Source organism: Schistocerca gregaria, chromosome 3 (genome assembly GCF_023897955.1).
Source record: "Schistocerca gregaria isolate iqSchGreg1 chromosome 3, iqSchGreg1.2, whole genome shotgun sequence".
Classification (NCBI taxonomy): domain Eukaryota; kingdom Metazoa; phylum Arthropoda; class Insecta; order Orthoptera; family Acrididae; genus Schistocerca; species Schistocerca gregaria.
The window spans coordinates 935,449,443-935,473,811 of NC_064922.1; the positions used below are offsets into that span (position 1 = coordinate 935,449,443).

A 24,369-nucleotide genomic window follows, 5' to 3' on the forward strand; every position below is an offset into this window, starting at 1 on the left:
TTTTCTACAGTAATTAATCAAACCAACTACAAATTTTACCTATGTCATCTTGTATCAATCTACACTCACTTATTTTCAACACATTCCTGTACACTATAATATCATTGGCAAACAACCACAGATTATTGCCCATTCTGTCTGCTGGATCGTTTATGTATATAGAAAATAGCAATGGTCCTATCCAACCTGCCTTGGCCATTCCTGATTTTCACCCAGTCTCAGCTGAATACTTTCATTCAAGGACAACACGCTGGGTTCTATTATTTAAGAAGTCTTTATGCCAGTCACATGTCTGTGAGCCTATTCTGTATGCAGTCTGCAGTGGGGTACGGTGTTGAATACTTTTCTGAAATCTAGAAATATGGACTCAGCCTAGTGTCCTTTATCTACGGTTCACAGTATATCATATCAGAAAAGAGCTAGCTGGGTTTTGGTTCTGATATCAAAAAGGCTATTTACACCTACAGTGAAAATGTACTTAGTTCTTAAATAACAAGTACAAGCAGCAGGTATTTTCTGTGATTTGTCAAAGGCATTCGATTGTGTAAACCACAACATCCTTTTAAATAAATTAGAATTCTATGGTGTCACGGGCAGTGCTGCAAAATGGTTCATGTCATACCTCGAAAACGGGAAACAAAGGGTGTCAGTGCAAGGGACTAGTGAATTAAGTCATCATCAGAATGGGAAGAAATTACATGTGGTGTCCCACAAGGATCCATCTTAGGGCCATTGCTTTTTCTTGTGTACATTAATGATCTCTCATCAGTGACACTGCCAGAAGCAGAGTTCGTTTTCTTTGCAGATGACACAAGTATTGCAATAAATAGTATGTCAAGTGTAGTTCTAGAAAGATCTGCTAATGATATTTTCTTGGATATTAATAAATGGTTTAAAGCCAACTCACTGACATTAAACTTCGAAAAGACTCACTATAAACAATTCAGAACCTGTAAGAGGTTTCCACCCAGCATATGCATAAAGTACGAAGAAGAGCAGATAGAACAGGTTGACAGTCTTAAATTCCTGGGATTACAACTTGATAATAAATTCAGTTGGGAGGAGCACAACACAGAACTGCAGAAACGCCTTAACAAATCTGTATTTGCAATTCAAGTGTTAGCAGACATAGGCGACATAAAAGTGAAAAAGCTTGCATACTTTGCCTACTTTCATTCCATAATGTCATATGGTATAATATTTTGGGGTAACTCTTCAAGTCAAACAAAAATTTTCAGAGTCCAAAAGCGTGTAATATGTATTATTTGTGGAGTAAACTCACGGACATTTTGTAGAAACCTCTTCAAAAAACTGGGTATACTAACTACTGCCTCTCAGTATATTTACTCCTTAATGAAATTTGTCCTAAATAATATATCTGTTTTCCAACAAACAGCTCAGTTCATACATACAATACCAGGAACAAAAATGATCTGCACAAGGACTTAAAAGCACTTACTTTAGTTCAAAAAGGGGTCCACTACTCAGGAACACTCATCTTCAATAATTTGCCAGCAAACATTAAAAAATTAGTTACAAATAGAGATCAGTTTAAAAGGAGCCTGAAAGACTTATTAGTGGCCAACTCCTTCTACTCCATTGACGAATTTATTAATAGAAATAAATGATGTGTTGTATATATTTATACTATTAGTATTGTTATTTAGGTTTAAAAAAATAAAAAATAAAAAAATAAAAATAAAAATAATAAAAAAAAGGTGACATGTTCCACATCCATGAGGATCTCCTCAACACGGATCTATGGAACGAAAACTAATCTAATCTAATCTGTGTGAGCATTGCTTTCTAAAGTCATGCTGAATTGTGGGAATGGGCTTTTTGGTCTCTAGGAAATATATTACACTCCTGGAAATTGAAATAAGAACACCGTGAATTCATTGTCCCAGGAAGGGGAAACTTTATTGACACATTCCTGGGGTCAGATACATCACATGATCACACCACAGGCACATAGACACAGGCAACAGAGCATGCACAATGTCGGCACTATTACAGTGTATATCCACCTTTCGCAGCAATGCAGGCTGCTATTCTCCCATGGAGACGATCGTAGAGATGCTGGATGTAGTTCTGTGGAACGGCTTGCCATGCCATATCCACCTGGCACCTCAGTTGAACCAGCGTTCGTGCTGGACGTGCAGACCGCATGAGACGACGCTTCATCCAGTACCAAACATGCTCAATGGGGGACAGATCCGGAGATCTTGCTGGCCAGGGTAGTTGACTTACACCTTCTAGAGCACGTTGGGTGGCACGGGATACATGCGGACGTGCATTGTCCTGTTGGAACAGCAAGTTCCCTTGCCGGTCTGGGAATGGTAGAACTATGGGTTCGATGATGGTTTGGATGTACCGTGCACTATTCAGTGTCCCCTCGACGATCACCAGAGGTGTACGGCCAGTGTAGGAGATCGCTCCCCACACCATGATGCCGGGTGTTGGCCCTGTGTGCCTCGGTCGTATGCAGTCCTGATTGTGGCGCTCACCTGCACGGCGCCAAACACGCATACGACCATCATTGGCACCAAGGCAGAAGCGACTCTCATCGCTGAAGACGACACGTCTCCAATCGTCCCTCCATTCACGCCTGTCGTGACACCACTGGAGGCGGGCTGCACGATGTTGGGGTGTGAGCAGAAGACGGCCTAACGGTGTGTGGGACTGTAGCCCAGCTTCATGGAGACGGTTGCGAATGGTCCTTGCCGATACCCCAGGAGCAACAGTGTCCCTAATTTGCTGGGAAGTGGCGGTGCGGTCTCCTACGGCACTGCGTAGGATCCTACGGTTTTGGCGTGCATCCGTGCGTCGCTGCGGTCCGGACCCAGGTCGACGGGCACGTGCACCTTCCGCCGACCACTGGCGACAACATCGATGTACTGTGGAGATCTCACGCCCCACGTGTTGAGCAATTCGGCGGTACGTCCACCGGCCTCCCGCATGCCCACTATACGCCCTCGCTCAAAGTCCGTCAACTGCACATACGGTTCACATCCACGCTGTCGCGGCATGCTACCAGAGTTAAAGACTGCGATGGAGCTCCGTATGCCACGGCAAACTGGCTGACACTGACGGTGGCGGTGCACAAATGCTGCGCAGCTAGCGCCATTCGACGGCCAACACCGCGGTTCCTGGTGCGCTGTTCCGTGCGTGTGATCATTGTTTGTACAGCCCTCTCGCAGTGTCCGGAGCAAGTATGGTGGGTCTGACACACCAATGTCAATGTGTTCTTTTTTCCATTTCCAGGAGTGTATATTCGAACTCAGAATATGTTCTACAATTCTGCAGCAATCTTATGTTAAGGACGTTGGTCTATAATTTGGTGAGTCTTTTCTTTAATTTTCTTACATGCAGTAGTCATCTGTGCTTCATTCCAGTTGCTTGGAACTTGGTGCTTGTTAAGAGATTTGTGATAAATGCAAACTGGGCCAGGGGCCAATGAAATAGAGTACTGTTTGTAAAACTGAATTGGGATTCCATCTGGACCTCGTGACTTGATTGTTTTAAACTCTTTCAGTTGTTTCAATATTGTGAAAAGGAAAGTTACTATCACCATATAGTGGAGATGATGAGTCACATAGAGGCACAACAAAAAGACTGTCACAAATATAGCTTTCGGTCCGTAAGGTCTTCATCAAAATTAGACGACAAACACACACACATACACACTCACGCAAATGCAACTCAGACACACATGATGAGTCATTTGCGTGAGTGTGTATGTGTGTGTTTGTCATCTAATTTTGATGAAGACCTTACAGACTGAAAGCTATATTTGTGACAGTCTTTTCGTTGTGCCTATCTGCAATTCAGCATCTCTGCTAATATGGTGAGTAGCTACTTTCCTTTTCACAGTATTGTTACATTCCATCCTGGATTTTCCATTGTTTGATTTTTGTCTTTCAGTTATTTTTGTACATCAGAGATACTTATTACTATGTCGTCCATAGGGGAGTCTGTGCAATGATCAGATGACAGTAAGCCTCTTGATAATTGGGGGTCCCGGGTTCAATTCCCAGCTGGGTTGCTGATTTTCTTTGCCTGGGGACTGGGTGTTTGTGTATTCCTCATCATTTCATCACCATTCATGAAAGTCCCTATACTGGACTGTGTAAAGATTGGGACTTTGTACAGACGCTGATAACTGCACAGTTGAGTGCCCCACAAACCAAACATCATCATCAGATGACAGTATGTACTATTCTCCTGCGTGAACAATTTCTTAAATAGGAATTTAAAACTTTGGCCTACCTTTTGCTATCTTCTACAGTCAAATCAGCCTGACCAACAAGTGACTGGATGGAAGCCTTAGGCCCACTCAGTGATTTCACATATGACCAGAATTTTTTCGGGTTCTCCACCAGATCTTTAGACAAGATATGACTGTGGTAACTCTTGCATGCTTCACTCATAGATCTTTTTGCAGATGCACAAATCTTTACTAATCTTTGCTTATCATCATTTGCATTTGTTCTTTTGGACCAAGAGTGCTACAGCCTTTGCTTCCTCAGCATTTTCCCAATTTCCTTATTAAACCATGATGGGTCTTTTCTGTCCTTAATCACTTCTTGGGCACATACTTGTACAGAGCACGATTTACAATCTGTGTAAACTTTACCCATAATTCTTCTATGGCCATCATTCTGGAACTAAATGTCTGCAGCTCATTGTCTAAGGAAGATGTTGACAACTGTCTATCTGCTCTTTGTCCTAGCCCACTTGACTGATTTATTAACCTTCATAACCATAGTTGATATGATGATGTTCATTATCACTAATCCTCATCTCAATACTGACACCATCTATAAGATCTGGCCTGGTTGTAGCTACAAGGTCCAAGATACTTCCATTATGTGTTGGATGCCAAACTAGCTCCTCAAGACAGTTCTTGGGAAACATCTTCAAAAGTATGAGGGTGGTTTGAAAAGTTCTCAGAATCACCACAAGAGGTCAGTGCTAGCACAATGAGTTGTTCACATGATATTCATTGGTCTGTTGCCTGCAAACACATGCCACATCAGTGCTCTTGGAAGAGAGCTGTAGTGGTGACATTGCTCTGGTGTTGTTCCCACACAGTGATTTGTGGAGCAAAGGACATTCATGCCAATTTCCACACTACACTGAGGCACTCTGGTCCTTCATATTCAACTGTTGCCAAGTGGACAAATGAATTTAAATCCGGTCGGGAGAGCTTAGATGATGATCCACGCAGTGGTCGGCCAAAATGTGTCACTACTCCAGAAATCATTGCAAAAGTGCACAAAATGGTCATGGAGGATCACCGATTCAAAGTGTGTGAAATTGCTCATACTTGGCAGACATCACCTAAAAGGGTATAACACATTTTAACTGCAGAATTATAAATGAAAAATTAATCTGCAAGATGGGTGCCGTGACTCTTTATGCTGGATCAAAAACATGAACTAAGGTATGCATTGTTGCCACACCCACCTTATTCACCTGATATAGCTCCATCAAACTTCCATCTCTTCACAAAAGTGAAAACTTTCCTTGGTGGACAAAGATTCACTTTAAACAAAGAATTGATAGCCGGAGATAACAAATATTTTGCAGGCCTCAAGGAAACTCATTTTCGAGATGGCATCAAGGCACTGGAACATCATTGGACCAAGTGCATTAATCTAAAAGGAAATTACATTGAAAAATAAAATAAAAAAGGTTTCAGTGATGTAAGTACTTTTTTCCTATTCTGTTCCGAGAAGTTTCCAAACCTCCTTCGTACATCACAAGACTATCTGTACCCCTGCAATGAATCCATATGTGGTAGGTTTAAGTCACCACCAACTAGTATTACATGATCTGGGGACTTATGCACAACTGACAATAAACTTACTTTGAATGTTTCTGGAACTGTCACAGTGGTCGTTAAAAACATCCAGCAGTTAACTTGGTCTCACCTAGACCTGTTATGCGCAACCAGATAACTTTACCATCACACTCCATTTCCACATAAAGACTCAAAGGTGTTCTCTTTCTACCCTTCAAGACTATTACACAATATTTGATAACTTTTGGAAGAAAAAAAGAACCCTGTATGTCAAAATATAGGAGAACTCTTACACAGCGGTACTTATTGAGGTCAGACCACACACTTTCTGTGAATCAAAGCACACTTGAACTCTTTGTCTAATTAACCCAAATAAGTCAAGGTGTTTAAAGCAGAGCAGTGAATAGAATGAGCAGTGCTAGGCAACTGGAGCCTGAGGTACTACCTCTTCTTCAGGCATCTCCACAAGCCATATATCAACAGGACGTTGCTCAGCCACATTTGACAAAGAATTTGAAAGCCCTTTTCAAAGAAAAATGGTTGCCACTGTTTCCATGACCTGTATATTCTTCTGATACTGGCTGTCAAATATGTCAGAGATATGATAGGTCAGCAACTGGTTTGTCACAGTGCTCCAACAATCACTATTTTTGCATTACATGAAAACTGTGTCGAAGGAGGTTTCCTATTCCATAATATTTAGAGGCTCAACGGTGCAGCATGTTAGGACTTCATCTCATAGTCTATCTCGAAGGAAGAGTAAGTATACAGTTGTTTAATCTTAATCATTTGAGTATTGTCATATATCTAATCTGCGACATAAAATTTGTTTCTGTCAAATGTACCCTTCAAGGTGTTGCAGTTTTCAGAAAGGGCAAACTCTTACTGCAGAACTACTTCAAGGGGTGGAGGATCATGCATTTATATCAGAAAAGGAACACAGTTCAAATCTAGACATGACCTCAGTACAGTAAGTGAAGACAAACACATTGAAATATCAGCTATTGAATTATCAGGGCTCGATATCACCAAGAAATTAATCATTTTGTGTGTGTATAGATCTCCCAGTGGTAGTGTGGACACTTTTTTCAATAAATTAACAGAAGTTCTTGATAAAGTCTCAAGTACAAAGGTCAACATAATTCTGTGTGGGGACATAAACATCAACACTAATATCATAAATGAATCCAGCAGCACCTTCATAAATATCCTTCAAAGTTTTGGCATGTCCCTATTGGTCAATAGTGCAACAAGGGTTACTACAATGACTGCATCAGTAATTGACCATGTGGCCACAAATATAGACAGGAAAAAATGTGATGTAGCTGTAAAAGATCTCGGACTATCAGACCATCTCTGTCAAATAACAACAGTAAAATCAGGCATCGAATCATTCCCTAAACTACAAGCCTATAAACGACATCTATCAGAAATCAAAATAAAAGATTTTTCAAAAGAACTAGAAAAACAAAGCTGGGATGAAGTGTATAAGGAAACCAATGTGAATATGAAATTCTCCAAATTCTCCACATTGTTTAAATTGAACTTTGAAACAGCATTTCCAAAAGTATGCATGACTGTATCAACATCTCACAAAAACAGATGGATAACAGCAGGTATTAAGAAGTCCTCCCAAACACTTAAACACCTCAGTTCCATGAAAAAGATTCACAATGATCCAGAATTTTTAAATTTCTATCATAGATACAAAAAGATTTATAGGAAGGTGCTGATTGCTGCAAAAAGTCATTTAATGACAAAATAATATATAATGCAGAGAATAAAAGCAAAGCAGTCTGGGATGTTATAAAAAAGGAAACGGGGAGAGGCAAACAAACGCAGAATAACATACTGCTAAGGGAGGGGGATAAGGTAATAAATGATCCATAACACTTAGCAAACTATGTAAACGAGCATTTTTCAAGTATTGCAGAGAAGTTACAGCAAAAATTCCCCAAAACAAATATAACACCTGCAAAAATTGTTGCACTAGATACAATGATGTTACTTCCAACCACAGAGAATGAAGTCAATAAAACTGTTCAAAAGCTAAAAAATAAAAAGTCAGAAGGCTTAGATGATGTACCAATGTGTGTACTGAAACAATGCATAGGGATTATACAAGGCCCATTAACAAATATAATAAATGAATCCTTCACATCAGGGACATTTCCAGAGCAGCTAAAACAGGCAAGAGTTGTACCTTTGCTTAAGAAAGGTAATGCAGAAGACATAGAAAATTACCGGCCCATTTCCCTGCTGTCAGCATTCTCAAAAATAATAGAAGCAATTATGAAAGACAGATTAATGAATTATCTGAATAAATACAATCTTTTAAGCAAATCACAGTTTGGTTTTCGAAGTGGCAAAAATACGGAGTCAGCCATAGTAGAATTCACAAAAGTTGTACTTAATGCTCTTGATAAAGATGAGTGTGTCACAGGCATATTTTTGGATCTTTCTAAGGCTTTTGATACAGTCGACCACAAGATTCTATTAAATAAATTAGAAGCGTTAGGAATAAGAGGGGTAGCTAATGACTGGTTTCGATCATACCTAACAGATAGGGTACAAAGAGTAGAGATAACACATACTTCAAATAGATCTAAACATTTAGTAAAATACTTATCAGAACCAAAACATATTAATATAGGGGTTCCACAAGGTAGCATATTAGGACCAATACTATTCCTGATATACATCAATGACTTTCCCAGTAGTGTTACTCATGGTGAGAAAATTCTCTTCGCTGATGACAGCAATATTATAGTCACTGAGAGAACAAGAGAACTCCTTACCGAGAAAGCAAATGAAACTCTCAAGGAAGTTTACGATTGGTCAATAAGCAACAAATTGACATTAAACATAAAGAAAACTAATGCCATGAACTTCAGTCTGAAGAGGAAAAATGACAATGTTAAATTAAATGTAGATGGCACCTCTATAGACTGTGTAACAAATGCAAAATTTCTAGGAATGAATATTGACTCTCAGCTGAAGTGGTGCGAACACACAAAGGTACTTGCAAACAGAATGTCATCAGCATGTTATGCCCTTAGAATTCTATCATCTGTGTGTAACATGCAGTGTCTTTTAGTTACATATTATTCATATGTACACTCAATTCTTAGCTATGGCATTCTTTTTTGGGGAACAAATCCACAAAATATGAACACAATTTTCAAACTCCAGAAAAGAGCCATAAGAATAATAACCAGAAATAGTAGTCGAGCTCATTGTAAAGATCTGTTCAAAACACTGGGAATTTTAACTGCTCCATGTGAACACATTTACCAGTCAGTTGTACACATCAAAAGTAACATTGGCAATTACTGCACAAACAGCTCTGTCCATGACCATGCAACAAGAGATAGACTCAACTTACATTTACCAAGAAAAAATAAACATAAAACTCAAAACAGTATTTTCTACCAAGGAATAAAACTGTACAATAAATTACCAAAAGAGATTAAAGAAATTTTAAAAATACACTTATTTAAGAAGGCAGCTAAAAAGTACCTGTTATGCAATACATTTTATACATTGAAGGATTACTTAGATATTGCAGAGTAGGGGTTTGATAAAAAAATGTTATACAAACAAATAATAATAATAATGATGATTATAAAACATCCAATATTCCACATAACACCTTCACTTTATTATTTTTCTTCTTTTTTCCTTTCTAGAGACACTCTCCCCTCAAGCTATGCATAGCACAATACTAACACCTCTTCCTCTTTCTGAGCTCAACATCTCACTCATTATGAAGGGATGCTGACTCAGTTTTTCAGGATAGCAAATGGGAACTTGCAGTACAGAAAATGGCCCAAGGATCACCTGTGTGTGTGTGTGTGTGTGTGTGTGTGTGTGTGTGTGTGTGTGTGTGTGTATGTAGTGAGTGAAGTGTTATGAAACAATGTGTGTATAGTGTGTGCAGTGACTGATAGTGAAATATGAGTGAATAGTGTGGCATTACATTATTTAATGAGTTATTTGTAAATAAATTATTGTATACCAGGAGTAAAATCTAATGATTGTCTCTAACTAGAAGTCTGTAAATATATGTGTATACAAATTAGCTTATTGTAAATTGATCTAAGCTTGTAAATACTTTGACATGTCCTATATCCTTGTAAAAAGAGATCTACGGATGAATAAAACTACTACTACTACTACTACTACTACTACTACTACTACTAGAAATGTTAGTGTATATTTCCTTGGATGCACTCACCTCCTGAGCATTTATCATTGCTTTCTGACTTCTTATTCCTTAAAACAGTGGAAATGCCAGGTAGGAATATCGACAATGAAGGAAAAAACAAATTGCTTCTTACCATAAAGAAGACAAGTTAAATTGCAGTCAGGCACAATTAAAAGAGACTTACATAAAGCTTTCAACCACAACCTTCATCAGCAAAAGTGAAACACACACCATTCATACACACAAGTAAGCACACCACATGCACACATGACTGCCAACTCCAGCATTCTGGTCTGAGTCATGTGTGTATGAGGTGTGCTTACTTGTGTGTGTGAATGGTGTGTATTTCTCTTTTGCTGATGAAAGTGGGTTGAAAGCTTTATGTAAGTATCTTTTAATTGTGCCTGTGAGGAACTCAATGTGTCTTCTTCATAGTAAGCAGTAATCTGTCTTTTCCTTCATTGTTGAAATCATCTTGTTTCTTAATTAGATAATACAACAGCCTGACTCTTGGTCAGTCTCTGTATTTATGAAAGATGTGGTAGTGACACCTCCAGTTTTGTACTTGCTTTTATGTAAGTTAGTGCACTAAGTCATAGCACATCACAGAACATTCTCATTTTCCTGGTTATTGTAGACTGGCACATTTAGTCTGTTCCTCTTTTCTTTTGCAGATCATGGATGAAATAAAAGAAGGGCTGCAGTATGTGTTTCAAACAAGAAACAGGTTGACACTTGCTGTTAGTGCCACTGGTCATGCTGGAATGGAAGCAGTTATGTGTAACCTCATAGAACCTGGGGACATCGTCCTTGTTACGGTGAATGGGATCTGGGGAGAAAGAGCTGCTGACATGGCTACTCGTTATGGTAGTATTTACACACATTTTATTGTTAAATGAGGAAATCATGTTACAATTAAAAAAAGTTATATAGAAATACTAAAATTTTGTAGAGGAATCTAACACAAAGCTGTCACTTGTTTGTTCACTTTTCCTTGTCCACTCTCAGAGAGGCTAGTGAGGTGTGAAGGCAGTGAAACCTTACTGAGGGACATGGTAGAATAAGCATCTTTTAAACCTCTCTTTAAAAAAGGCGATAAAGCCAGCTTTACCAACTATTGGCCTATCTCCCTTTTAACAACCTTTTTTAAAATTCTTGAGAAACTGGTTCAGAAAAGATTTATTGAACACCTCAAGCATTATAAGATATTAAACAGAAGCTAGTTCGGATTTCAACAGGGTGTATCAACAGAACAAGCTATTTTTTCCTTCACCCATCAAATCTTAGAGTCTGTTAATAATAAATTATCTCCTGTTGGTATCTTCTGTGACCTTTCTAAGGCCCCCTTCTCTTTCTCATCTTTATCAATGATCTTCCCTTGCATACTAGCTTTAAAACCCACTTTACTATTTTTTTGATGACACCTCTATCCTCATCAACAAAACTCCCAACCTCAATCTTGAGGAACTGACCAATATTGTCTTTAGTGACGTATGTAATTGGTTTGTAAATAATGGATTATTATCACCAAATGTTAATAAGACCCAGTTTGTACATTTCCAAGTAAGAAAAAAATTGAGGATCAAATAAGTATGGTAGTGAGTTAGTACAAGTTGAATCAACCAAGTTTCTGGGTGTACACATTGACAACAGTCTAAAATGGTCTGAACATATTTTGCACCTCCACAAAAAAGTCAGCTCAGCAACATTCGCTGTTTGTATTATTTCCACTGTATGTGACCAAGACACCACAAAAACTGCTTATTTTAGTTATTTCCTTGCACTATTGCTGTATGGCATAGTTTTCTGGGGTAATCAGCCACTATCAAAAAAAATATTCATTGCCCAAAAGAGAGTTATTAGGATAATGAGCGGAGTCAAGCCTAGACATTCTTGTAGGAACCTTTTCAGAAAATTAGGGATACTGACAACTGCATCTACTCCCTGTTATGTTTCATTGCTAAAAATGGACAATCGTACAAAACCAATGATTCATACCATACCCACAATACCAAGAGGAAGATGGACCTCCATTATGAATAAAAAAACCTTACTATTGTACAAAAAGGAGTCCATTACATGAGCTGCAAGGTGTTCAATGCTCTCCCACCATCACTGAAATTACTTATCCACAAGATTCCCAAATTTAAACAACAGCTTAAACAGTATTTATTAGATAATTCTTTCTATTCGGTAGAAGAATATTTCAGTAGAGTTAACTGTAATTTATTTTTTCATTTACTAATTTGATGTGCTATTGTGTATTATGATACTCACAATCACTGTTAACATTACTGTGTCTTTCATTTAGCTATTAAGATCTACCATTTAAAAAAAATGTAATTTTGTCTATACCTATTAATGTGTATTTTGTCTTATACCAGATATCCTCTTGCAAGAGGTACTTTTATGTATTCCTTTTGTATTATTTGTAATAATTCTGACACGTCCTACATCCATGCGAATGCCCCACAGTATTGGATTTATGGGATATAAATAAATAAATAAAATAAAAATTATGACTGTTCTCAAGGACGGTATATGTCACAAGTAGCAACTAAAAGTAGCATCATAACATTTTGCACAATGTGTCATCTGTAGACCGACATTCGTGTTTGTACTAAGAACCTTATGTCTCACGCTATCAGTGTATAACCTATTTATGGTTGAAGATATTAATGTAGAAGCTAAATTTGCCAGAGAAAAATTTTAGACTTGCTATTTTACATGACAGCACCACTGGAATGTTTTAGAGTGTGATCCAGTTCAGAACAAACAAGTCAACATCCAAGGAAATTAAAATAAACCATAAAAATCAAAATCTAGAAGAAGTGCATTCTGTGAAATTTTTAAGGTTAAATGTAGAGAAGAACTGAAATTGGAATGAACATGGGAGATATCTAGTGAACAAACTACGGAGCTTTGCATTTGCAATGCAAATATTGGCAAATGCCACTGACATTTACACAAGGAAAATAGCATACCATAGCTACTACCTGTCAGTTATAAGATACAATATTGTTGTTTGAGGAAATTCTACTAAGTTAATGTGCATACTGAAATTACAGAAGCAAATTATTAGATACATGTATGCTGTGCATCCAAAGAAATCATGTCAGCCATTATTTAAAAAATGTGAAACTATTGACAGTACCCTCCATTTATATATCTATAATATTATTGATTTTTTGAGAACCAATTTAGAATTATGCAAGGAGAGAAATAAAGAAAATTTTATGCTACCTGCTCATTATTTAAACTTATGTACTCAAACTCCTCAGTCTGTGGGAACAAAAATTTATAATTTTTTCAACACTCATTCTCATGTATTGCATGTAAACTGTTCCCAATATAGTTTTAACTGTAAGATCTGCAATTCTCACTGTTTCCAGTTGCATACTCAATCTTAAAGGTCATAACCAAGTCTTTATCAATAAACACATGGCAGATAATTTTGGAATATGGGGTGGCTTTAACAAAGGGGAAGACTTTTCATTATTCAGTCACATTGTGTTTCACATTTTTTATCATCTCTTTCATGCACAGAGACCTCAGGAACATAGTTGAAATACTTAGTTTGCTAACTTTACAGAAGAGGGCATTTAGCAGATGTATGTGCCAGTGTCTATTAGTTGTTACTGTGACTAATAACAGTGTGACAATTATGCTAATAAATAACAGAAGGAATGTTTTGACATTCACAGAGTGTAGGGGTTACAAACCGTGAATTCATAAAATGTGATTTTAAACTGTGTCAAACTGCAGTTATTGAAAAGTAGCATCCACAGATATCACTGACATCCAGAAGTCACTGTTCAGCCCAATTTTAGTTATAACAGTACTCTCTGGGAACATCGTAATTAGATGTTAGAACAACATGTGTTGGTATTCATTTACATCTTCCACTATGATAATGTTAATATCAAGTGATTTTTGTTCATCAGTAATCCTAATTTAGTATGCTAAACTTATAACTAATACTGATCAAAGACTCTTCATTTCTAATGCTTCTATTTTGCTTTTATCACATTCTCTCAGAAATCATGATTCACTGGCATATAATATTGTAGGTTTGACACCAGATTATGTAATCGTGGTCTTATTTCTTTCCTCTCATTTCATCCCTCCCCCATCTACCCCTACCACTTCCCCCAATATTATTATGAATCCATTTATTTTATTTTATTTTGTATGTTTCTCTCTAATGCATGATGATGGTGTAAGTTGATGTTTCACACGCAAATTATTTGAATGAACTTTTTCTTATGTTGTTTGATTATCTGTTAAAATTTTAGCTTTCCATTTGTATCTGCATATCACTTCCATTGCTTTCTAATGTTATATTTATATTTGTTATCTTATCTTGCAGATGGTCTTCTGAATTGACTATTAGTACTAGATCAATAGCAAATTGGATATTGTTTATTGTTTCTCAGTTTTATTCTTTTGGGGTTGCTTTATTTCCATTCCTATTTGATTTTATCGATATAACTGCCAAAAGCATAGAGAAACTCCACAGCTTTTTTACATTTTTAATTAAACTTTAAATATATCTTTCTAATAACTGTGACTATGTTATACAGTGCTTTTTGATGTTAATAAGTGAATTTAGCACTCACAAGGCAATTGAATGTGTTTTTAAAAACACTAATGAAATTTTTTTTTTTTTTTTTTTTTTTTTTTTTTTTTTTTTTTTTTTTTTTTTTTTTTTTTGTCCTAGGCGCTGTTGTACACATGGTTGAGAAGCCGTTGGGCGAAAGCTTCAGCATATCAGAAATTGAACAGGCATTAAGAAAATTCCATCCATCATTGCTTTTTGTAGTTCAGGGAGAATCTAGTACTGGTGTCTTCCAGCGGTGTTGTCAGCTTGGTCCATTATGCCACAAGTAAAGTGTTGATCAGAAATAATATTTTGTTAAATCAGTCTACATTATGAAATGTTTCCATGAATATAATACTAAAGTTGCAACTTACAAATTTTCTTATTTTGTAAGGTATGGCTGCCTGCTTGCAGTAGACACAGTTGCATCACTTGGTGGTGTTCAGTTTTATGCTGACCGATGGGAAGTAGATGTTGTATACACAGGCTCACAAAAGGTTCTTGGAGCTCCCCCAGGACTGGCACCTATAAGTTTTAGTCCTCGTGCAGAGTAAGTGTGGAAGATATGCTAGTTATATGAAAACACAATTTCATTATTTATTAGAATTTTTATGAAGTCTTGTAGAGAAGGACTGCAGTAAAGTATGAAAGATAATTACACGCATGTGACACAGTAGTTGTCAGCTTAGAATTAATTGACCTTCTCCTTATATTTTTAGTTGTAACTTTTCCTATTTTTTTCATGTTTTTCATCTTAAAAAAAAGAAACTATTTTACTCACAGAAATTGGTGCTTGACACGTATTTCAATGGTTTTTCTATTCCACTGGCTTTCCATGTGCCAGTGACTGGTAGACAGGCACTCTTCTTTCCATTCAAATTTTATTACCCTACATATCTCCAGCACCTGTTATGCACCAGCAGACCAGCAAGTTACATATTTAGCTTTTTCTGTGTTTTCTTTGTAGTTCAAGTGTAAATTCTATGTGTGTTTTTCTAGTTAAGAGGTGTAATCTAGCATTTTTGTAACTGTAAAGTGTAGATTCAGGCAGACTGTAGCACAGTTGTCATTCTCTTGAATTGCCATGCCAGCTACACAGCTCAATAAGGGGTCCTACATTGGTGACATGTCGTGAGGGTATCAAGTTGCACATTTAGGTTTCTCTAAGTGCTTCTTAAGTTTACTTCTTAAGTTAGTTACACTAGGATGGATAGGATGTGTACATTCTATGTGCAGATACTGGGAGCTGCTCACAGTACACAAACAGCTCAAGCCACATTTGGTGGCTACATTCAGCTGTCTTTATGCTGCTGCCTTGGCATGTAATGGTGGCAGAGAAACTGCTACAGCAGGGGGGACACATCAGGTGTCACGTCAGCAACAGGCTCTGCTTCTGAGGCACCTTCCAGGGTACCTGACATACTGGATCTGCCCTCACCATGGGGTGAATGGAGGAACATGTTCACATTGCTCAAGGCAGAGGATCAGTGTAGAGACTGGCTGTCTGGTCTTGTGCATTTGAGCTGTGAGTGGATAGGTGAATTAGCATTCAGTGCTGGAAAGAAAGAAAATGTGCACTTATTATGACTACTATCAGGGCATCATCGAGATGTGAAGGAGACCTTGTCTGTGGCTATCGTTTGTGCAGGGTGCTGTGGTCTGCAAGTTATGGCTCACACTGGTGCCAATGACTGTCACTTGGGTTCTGAGGCCATCCTCACTTCATATGGGCAGCTGGAAGAAGTTGTGAAGACTGCTGGTCTCGTGTGCAGGGTGTAAGCAGAGCTCACAATTTGCAGCACTGTTCCCAGAGTTGATTACGGTCCTGTGGTTTGGAACAGAGTGGAGGGTTTCAACCGGCAATGCTGCAAAGTGGTTTGTGTCTACCTCCAGTAAGCAGTCAGTCTTCATCTGACTGGAAATTAATTTCATGTGGTCTTCCTCAAGGTTCCATCTTGGGCCCATTGTTTTTTCTTGTGTACATTAATGACCTCTCATCTGTTACATTGCCAGATGGTAAGTTTGTTTTGGTTGCAGATGATACAAACATTGCAATAAGTAGAAAGCAAAGGACTTGGTAGAGCAGTTGAATGGAATGGACAGTGTCTTTAAGGGAGGATATAAGATGAATATCAACAAAAGCAAAACGAGGATAATGGCATGTAGACGAATTAAGTCAGGCGATGCTGAGGGAATTAGATTAGGAAATGAGACACTTAAAGTAGTAAAGGAATTTTGCTATTTGGGGAGCAAAGTAAATGATGATGGTCGAAGTAGGGAGGATATAAAATGTAGACTGGCAATGGCAAGGAAAGCATTTCTGAAGAAGAGAAATTTGTTAACATCGAGTATAGATTTAAGTGTCAGGAAGTCTTTTCTGAAAGTATTTGTATGGAGTGTAGCCATGTATGGAAGTGAAACATGGATGATAAATAGTTTGGACAAGAAGAGAATAGAAGCCTTTGAAATGTGGTGCTACAGAATAATGCTGAAGATTAGATGGGTAGATCACATAACTAATGAGGAGGTACTGATCAGAATTGGGGAGGAGTTTGTGGCACAACTTAACAAGAAGAAGGGATCGGTTGGTAGGACATGTTCTGAGGCATCAAGGGATCACCAGTTTAGTATTGGAGGGCAGCATGGAGGGTAAAAATCATAGAAGGAGACCAAGAGATGAATACACTAAGCAGATTCAGAAGGACGTACGCTGCAGCACGTATTGGGAGATGAAGAAGCTTGCACAGGATAGCCTAGCATGGAGAGCTTCATCAAATCAGTCTCAGGACTGAAGACCACAACAACAACAACAAGTAGAAAGTCAAGTACAGATTTAGAAATAACCACTAATCCAATTTTCCCTGACATTTATAAGTGGTTTAAAGCTAATTCACTGTCATTAAACTTTGAGAAGACTCACTATATGCAGTTCAGAATCTGTGTAAGAGATTTCCTTCCAGCATGTGTAAAACATATGAAGACATGCAGATCAAAGATGTTGTCAGTGTTAAATTTCTGGGATTACAATTCGACAATAAATTCATTTGGGAAGGGCATATCACAGACTTGTGTAAGCACCTGAACAAGTCTATATTTGCAGTGTGAATGATGTCAAATGCTGGAGATATAAACATAAAAAAACTTGCATACTTTGCTTACCTTAATTCTATAATATCATATGGAATCATATTTTGGGTTAACTCGTCAAACCGAACAAAAGTTTTTAGGGTGCAAAAGTGTGTGATAAGAATCATCTGTGGTGTAAATTCAAGAACATCATGTAGAAACCTGTTCAAGGAACTCTGTATTCTAACCACTGCTTCTCAGTACATTTATTCCTTAATGAAATTTGTTGCAAGTAATACATCTCTATTTCCAAACAATAGCTCAATACATAGCATCAATACTAGGAATAAGAACAATCTACATAAAGACCTAAAATCACTTACCTTGGTCCAAAAAGGGGTCCAATATTCAGGAACACACATTTTCAATAAATTGCTACCTACCATTAAAAACTTGGTTTCAGATAAAGCACATTTTAAACAGTGTTTGAAAGACTTTTGGATAGGCAACTCCTTCTAATCCATACATGAATTAGCTTAACAAAGACTGTTAAGCCAGCTTAAGTAAAAATATCTGTTAGATTTCAGTTTTGACAGTACTTGGTCACAACAGTCAAGATTAGGTATTTTTTGTATGATACATTTATTAATAGTGCATAACAATGTTTCATTCTGACAGTGTGGGGATGTTTCAGGCCAGGCAGTAGTTAGAGGTATTCTGCTGAACACTCATCAGTCGGGGGGATGCAGATAGCAAAATTAGAATGCATTCAGAGTAAAGACATTTCAACTATCATAGCTTTATTAGTAAATTGTCAAAGTATTCATAACAAAGTTCGCAGATTTATTGCCTTTCATGAAATCTGTCACGCTCAAATTTTTTTGGGGCACGAGAACTCGCTGATACCAGCTCTAAAATATTTAGCAAGTCATGGAATGTAATTTGGAAAGAAAGTCAACAAAAGTATTGTCTCTATTGAGGTAGAATGTGAGTGTATCTGTGAAGTTATCTGGATGCATATAATATGTCAATCAAGCTAATTGTTGGATGTTTGTGGCAGCCACCCGATTCCATCATGACAGTTTGAGTCACTCAAAGAAAGTCTACACTCAATAGATCATAGAGTGGGATGTCTATGGATTCACTGTTGGGGGTACACATAGTCAGTCTTGTCAAGTACTCTTGACCATGTTTTCTGTAAACTGTCTTGAGCATCTAGTTCGAGAGGCCACACACAATGGAAATATTTTAGACTTGGTAGCTACAAACATTCCTGACTTTGTCAACAGTGTCAGTTTAGAGACAGGGATGAGTGATCATCATAGTGATGATGGTTACTGTATTCCCAGTTAAAGAGAATATGAAAATGATGACAGCAAAAGTTAGTAGAGATTGATGTGTATGTAAAAATATCGATGCGTGAAGCATACAACTACCACCATCACACCACAACAAAAGATCTTACCAAGAACATGAGAAAATTCTGGTCCCATGTAAAATTGCTAAACAGGTTGAAGGCTTCTAAAACATGTAGTCATTTGATCATTGCGCTGACTCCCATGTGGAGTACTTAGTAATGTGCATTCCTGGTATAGAGAAGGAACTGGAGAGTTGTACACAAATAAATTTCCAGGTCCTGATGGAATGCTGATCCAATTTCACAAAGATTACTCCAAGGAATTTGTCTCTTACTTAGCCTGCATTTATTGTAAATCTCTTGCCCAGCACAAAGTCCCAAGTGACTGGAGAAAAGTGCAGGTAAGAAGGGTAAACGAACAGATACATAAATCACAAACCAATATCGTTAACACTGATTAGCTGCAGAATTCCTGAACATATTCTCAATTCGAATATCACACATTTCCTTCAGATGGCAAAGCTTCTGTCCACGGATCAGCACAGTTTTAGAAAGCATCATTTGTTTGAAACTCGGCTTGCACCTTTCGCACTTGATATGCTGTGAACTAAGGATGACGGACAACAGGCAGATTCCATATTCCTAGATTTCCAAGTAGTGTGTGACACTGTGCCCCACTGCAGACTGTTAAAAAATATCCAAGCATATGGAATAGGTTCTCATATATGTGAATGGCTCCAAGATTTCATAAGTAATAGAACCCAGTATATTGCCCTTGATGGCAAGTGTTCATAAGAGACAAGGGTGTCTTCAGGAGTGCCTCATTGAAGTGTGATAGAAATGCTGGTATTTTCTATATACATGAATGATCTGGCAGATAGAGTGAGCAGTCATCTGCAGTGTTTTCTGATGATGCTCTGGTGTATGGGAAGATGCCATTATTGAATGAGTGTAAGAGGGTACAAGATGTTTAAGACAAAATTCCTAGTTGGTGTGATGAATGGTAGCTAGCCCTAAATGTAGAAAAATGCTAGTTAATGCATATGAGTAGGAAAAACAATCAATTAATTTTCAATTACAACACTAGCCATGTGTTGCTTGACACAGTCACATTGATTAAATATCTAAGTGTAATGTTGCAAAGAGATACGAAGTGGAATGAACATTTCAGTATTGTAGCAAGGATATAGGACACTGTTGAAGTCTATTCTTGAGCACTGCTTGAGTGTTTGGGATCTGTACCAGGTCAGATTGAAGGAAGATATCAAAGCAGTTCAGAGGTAGGCTGCTAGATTTGTTAGTGGTAGCTTCAAACAACATGAAAGTGTTATGCAGGTGCTTCGGGAACTCAAATGGGAATCCGTGGAGGGAAGGCAACTTTCTCTTCAAGGAACACAATTCAGAAAAGTTAGGGAACCAGCATTTGGAGCTGACTGCACACAATTCTTCTGCCATTAATGTATCTTACATGTAAGGACTATGCTGATAAGGTAAGAGAAATTAAGGCTTGTCGGAGGATTATAGATAGCCATTTTTCCCTCACTCAATTTGTGAGAGTCCGCAGCTCGTAATCTCGCGGTCACATTCTTGCTTCCCGACCCTGTCCTGGGTTTGATTCCTGGTGGGGTCAGGGATTTTCACCTGCCTTGAGATGACTGGGTGTTTGCATTGTCCTCATTATTTCATCATCATTCATGAAAGTGGCAAGATTGGATTGAGCAAAGGTTGGGAATTTGTACAGGCACTGATAACGATGCAGTTGAATGCTACACTAACCAAACATCATCATCATCAATTTGTGAGTGGAACAGGAGAGGAAATGTGTGATAGTGGTACAAGGTACCCTCTGCCAGACACCATATGGTGACTTGTGGAGTAAGTATATAGATGCAGATCTAAATCTAGATCTGGATTTTGCATTTAGAATAAATGAATGATTTACTAACATTGTTCATCATTTGGTCATGAAGCTCTTGCAGTAGGTGCATTTGTAGACGGAATTGCAGTACGTCCAGTCCACCTGTAATGTAAAGTGTTTTTTATATACACCCAAACATGTTTCATCATCTTTGTGGTGTTTCCAGTGGGTACTTTTATTCATTTCTGTAAACATGTTTACATTTTACACAACTGAATAAAATTGCCTGCTGACTATGGCACAAAGGCCGAAACATGTTTTTGTTTATATAGTAAAGAGCTGTTTGCATAGTAAGTGAACCTGACATAAAGCAATTTTAACGTTTACTGGCCTATCATATAACATAGATGGAAAAAAATTGCACATCAAGAAGTTGTAGGACATAAATGAAAGTTGGTAGGCATGTTCCTACATCTGAAAAATTATTTCTATTCTCACCTGTTGCCTAAGAATGGTGCTAGTAGTGCCGTATGAGCATCCATATCAGGTTTGCTGTAAATACATGCTGTAATGGATGTGTTTGTTACCTTTGAGATTGGACATGGTGAATTGATGTCAGTCAAGAATGCATTTATGGGGATAAAGACAGGCTCACAAGAAGACCGGGCTCTGGATGCCACATGGCACTCCCAAGAGAAAAGACCATTGTGTTCAGAATTTGGTTGTGGCACATCATACTGCGTCTTTTGCAGCAATTTGAGCAGCGAGCTAGATGCCCATAATGTGCATTCCATGGGCCCTAAACCACCACAATTTTTGACGTCAGTGGTCTCAAGTGAGAGCTCATAGGAGAGCAAGGTGTAGGAGTGTTGTGTTTTCTGATGAAAGTTGGTTCTGCCTTGGTGCCAATGATAGCCATGTGTTGGTTAGAAGGGGACCAATTGAGGATCTGCAACCAACCTGTCTGCATGCTAGACAAAGTGGACTTACACCTGAGGCTTTGGTCTAGGGTGTGCTTTAATATGACAGCAGGAGCACTCTTATGGTCATCCCACACACACTGACTGCAAAGTTGTATGTCAGTCTGGTCATTTGACCTGTTGTGCTGCCATTCATGAACAGCATTCTAGGGGGCATTTTCCAACAGGATGAAGCTCATTCACATACCATTGTTGTAGCCTCACATACTCTGTGGAGTGTCAGCATGTTGCCTTGATCTGTTTGATCACTGTCCCCAGTGAAGCTCATATTGGACATCATTGGACAACAAATACAGCATCATACACAACCAGCATTAACCATCCCTGTGTTGAGCAGTCAAGTGCAAAAGACATGGAACTTCATCCCACAGACTGACATCTGGCACCTGTACCACACAAATTCATAACATTTGCATGCTTGCATTCAACATTCTGGTGGTTACACATGTTATTTATATACGAGCATTTCATATTTGCAATGGATTATATTGTGCCTGTGATCTTGCAGTGTTAATCACTTAAATATCTTACCTCGGCAAATGTATTCCTGAAATTTCATTACCCTACATGAATTACTTTTTGGTGTGGTGATTTTTTTCTGTCTGTGTATAAGTAATGGAAGGCGTTAAGATAATAACTCATTGATTCAAAATTAATGACATTGTTAGCTTTCTGATGACTCTTTCTTCAGGGCGATGGAGGACGGACACACACACACACACACACACACACACACACACACACACACCTGCATCTCCCAGCTGAGCTGAATTTATTTTTTTGGAAAAAGCAGCTCGACTAGGGTGAGGGCTTGTGTGAGATAGAGTGGGCAAGAGGGGGAAGTAGATAGACAAAGAGTGGAGGGTTGAGGAAAACTGATGTCTAGGACGGTGAGGCAGGAAGGAAATGTGGCACTGGAGATCTCATTCCCGCTGAAGTGTGTTGTGACATGGAATCGAATGGGGAGTGGAGATAGAACACAGAAAGAGGGAGACTGCAGACAGGAGTGTTTGAGTGCAGGATGAGTGACGTTAGGGTCATTGGTCGGGGTTGAAGATGGGTGTGTGGCAGGGGCTTACCTAGATTGAGTCCAGGAGAATTACAGGATCAATGGATGTGTTTTAAAAACAATTTCTACCTACATAATCCAGAAAATCTGGGGTTGTGGGAAGGACCCAGATGGCATTTAAATTGAGTGTGTTGTGTTCAGCAGCATTTTTAAATTACAGATGTGAACACATACAGAAGTGTATTGATACAGGCACAATGGTTTGCAACCAAAATTTTTACCTAATTTTTTTAATACAGAAATATATACCACAATGCAATATGAATGCAATACTGTGACAAATATGTCTTTTGACTTATAATAACCCTTAACACCACGTAAGTAACATCACCTATGTTAGAGGGCATGTGAGTTATAGCACTACAGACCAATGATACAGGGTGGTGAATCATTACTTTTGAACAAGATTTGTTTTGCAGTAAGAACAGATAGTTACACAAATTTAATGTTGTGTGTACTTCATGCCAACAAATGCCAAAATAAAACATTTTTCAAACAAATGGTAAAAGATAAAAAAGTGAAATAAAAAGATTAAATCTATGCATAAAATCATAGCTACAAAGTAACTTGTTTTATTTGACCCTATGCTTACATCACAAATGAAATGGAAAATAGTGCATCTGTACTAGTGAGAAACGTAAAAGAGAAATTGAACTAGAACTCATCAAAAATGCTGGAAAGTCATTTTGTATTAATTGTTCATTGATTACTCTATCTGTCTTATTGCAATGATGAGTGTAAGTTTCAAGGTCTTCTAAAATTTCCTAATCCCTGTGTTTGGATTTCAATTGTAGAACTTTTAAACTACTCTCTGTAGGACTTCAATGATGGCCATTGTGCATTAAATAACAACCCAGAGCACTGCCGTTACTTGCCTAATTGTGCTCCATGAATCTAGTCTTAAAATCCCTTCCCATTTGGCCTATGTAAATACTGTCACATGAGCTGCATTTAATCTTGTAGACACCTGCATTACTGAATTTACCTAATTTGTCATCCAAACTGTGGCACATAAAATGTCCTGCACTTTAGCCTTCCTAAACGCATTAGCAAATTTATCACATCAGGGACTGAAAATGACATGGAAATGTGGGTGACCTTGTCTTAAAGTAAAATTGTTGGCCTCAATACATTATTAATTTTTTTTACACAAATCTCAATTTTTTTGCAAAACCATTAGTTAAACCAAACTGTACTATCGTATTAATTTCTTTGTTAACTGTAACACCGTCCAGTCTTAACTTCACCACCAAATAGGATGTTGAAGAAAAATACACGTTTATATGCAGATGGGTGACTGGAGATAGCTACAGTAATTAGATTTGTTGTAGTTGGCCTACAATAAAGTCTGTATTCAGTTTTGAGTACACCCGTAAGATTTGTAGATCAAGGGAATTTACTGAACCCTCAATTTCAAATTCTATCA

At 38.0% G+C, this 24,369-nt stretch overlaps 1 protein-coding gene across 1 annotated transcript in view; it reads left to right on the forward strand.

Moving 5' to 3' along the window:
* Window positions 1–24,369, forward strand: part of LOC126355828 (alanine--glyoxylate aminotransferase-like) — a 55,224-nt gene that overhangs the window by 14,220 nt on the left and 16,635 nt on the right. Inside the window, exons 2-4 of the mRNA XM_050006276.1 lie at window positions 10,688–10,880; window positions 14,734–14,899; window positions 15,008–15,163. Coding sequence (XP_049862233.1) covers window positions 10,688–10,880; window positions 14,734–14,899; window positions 15,008–15,163 — 515 coding nt within the window. The remainder of the gene's footprint in view (window positions 1–10,687; window positions 10,881–14,733; window positions 14,900–15,007; window positions 15,164–24,369) is intronic.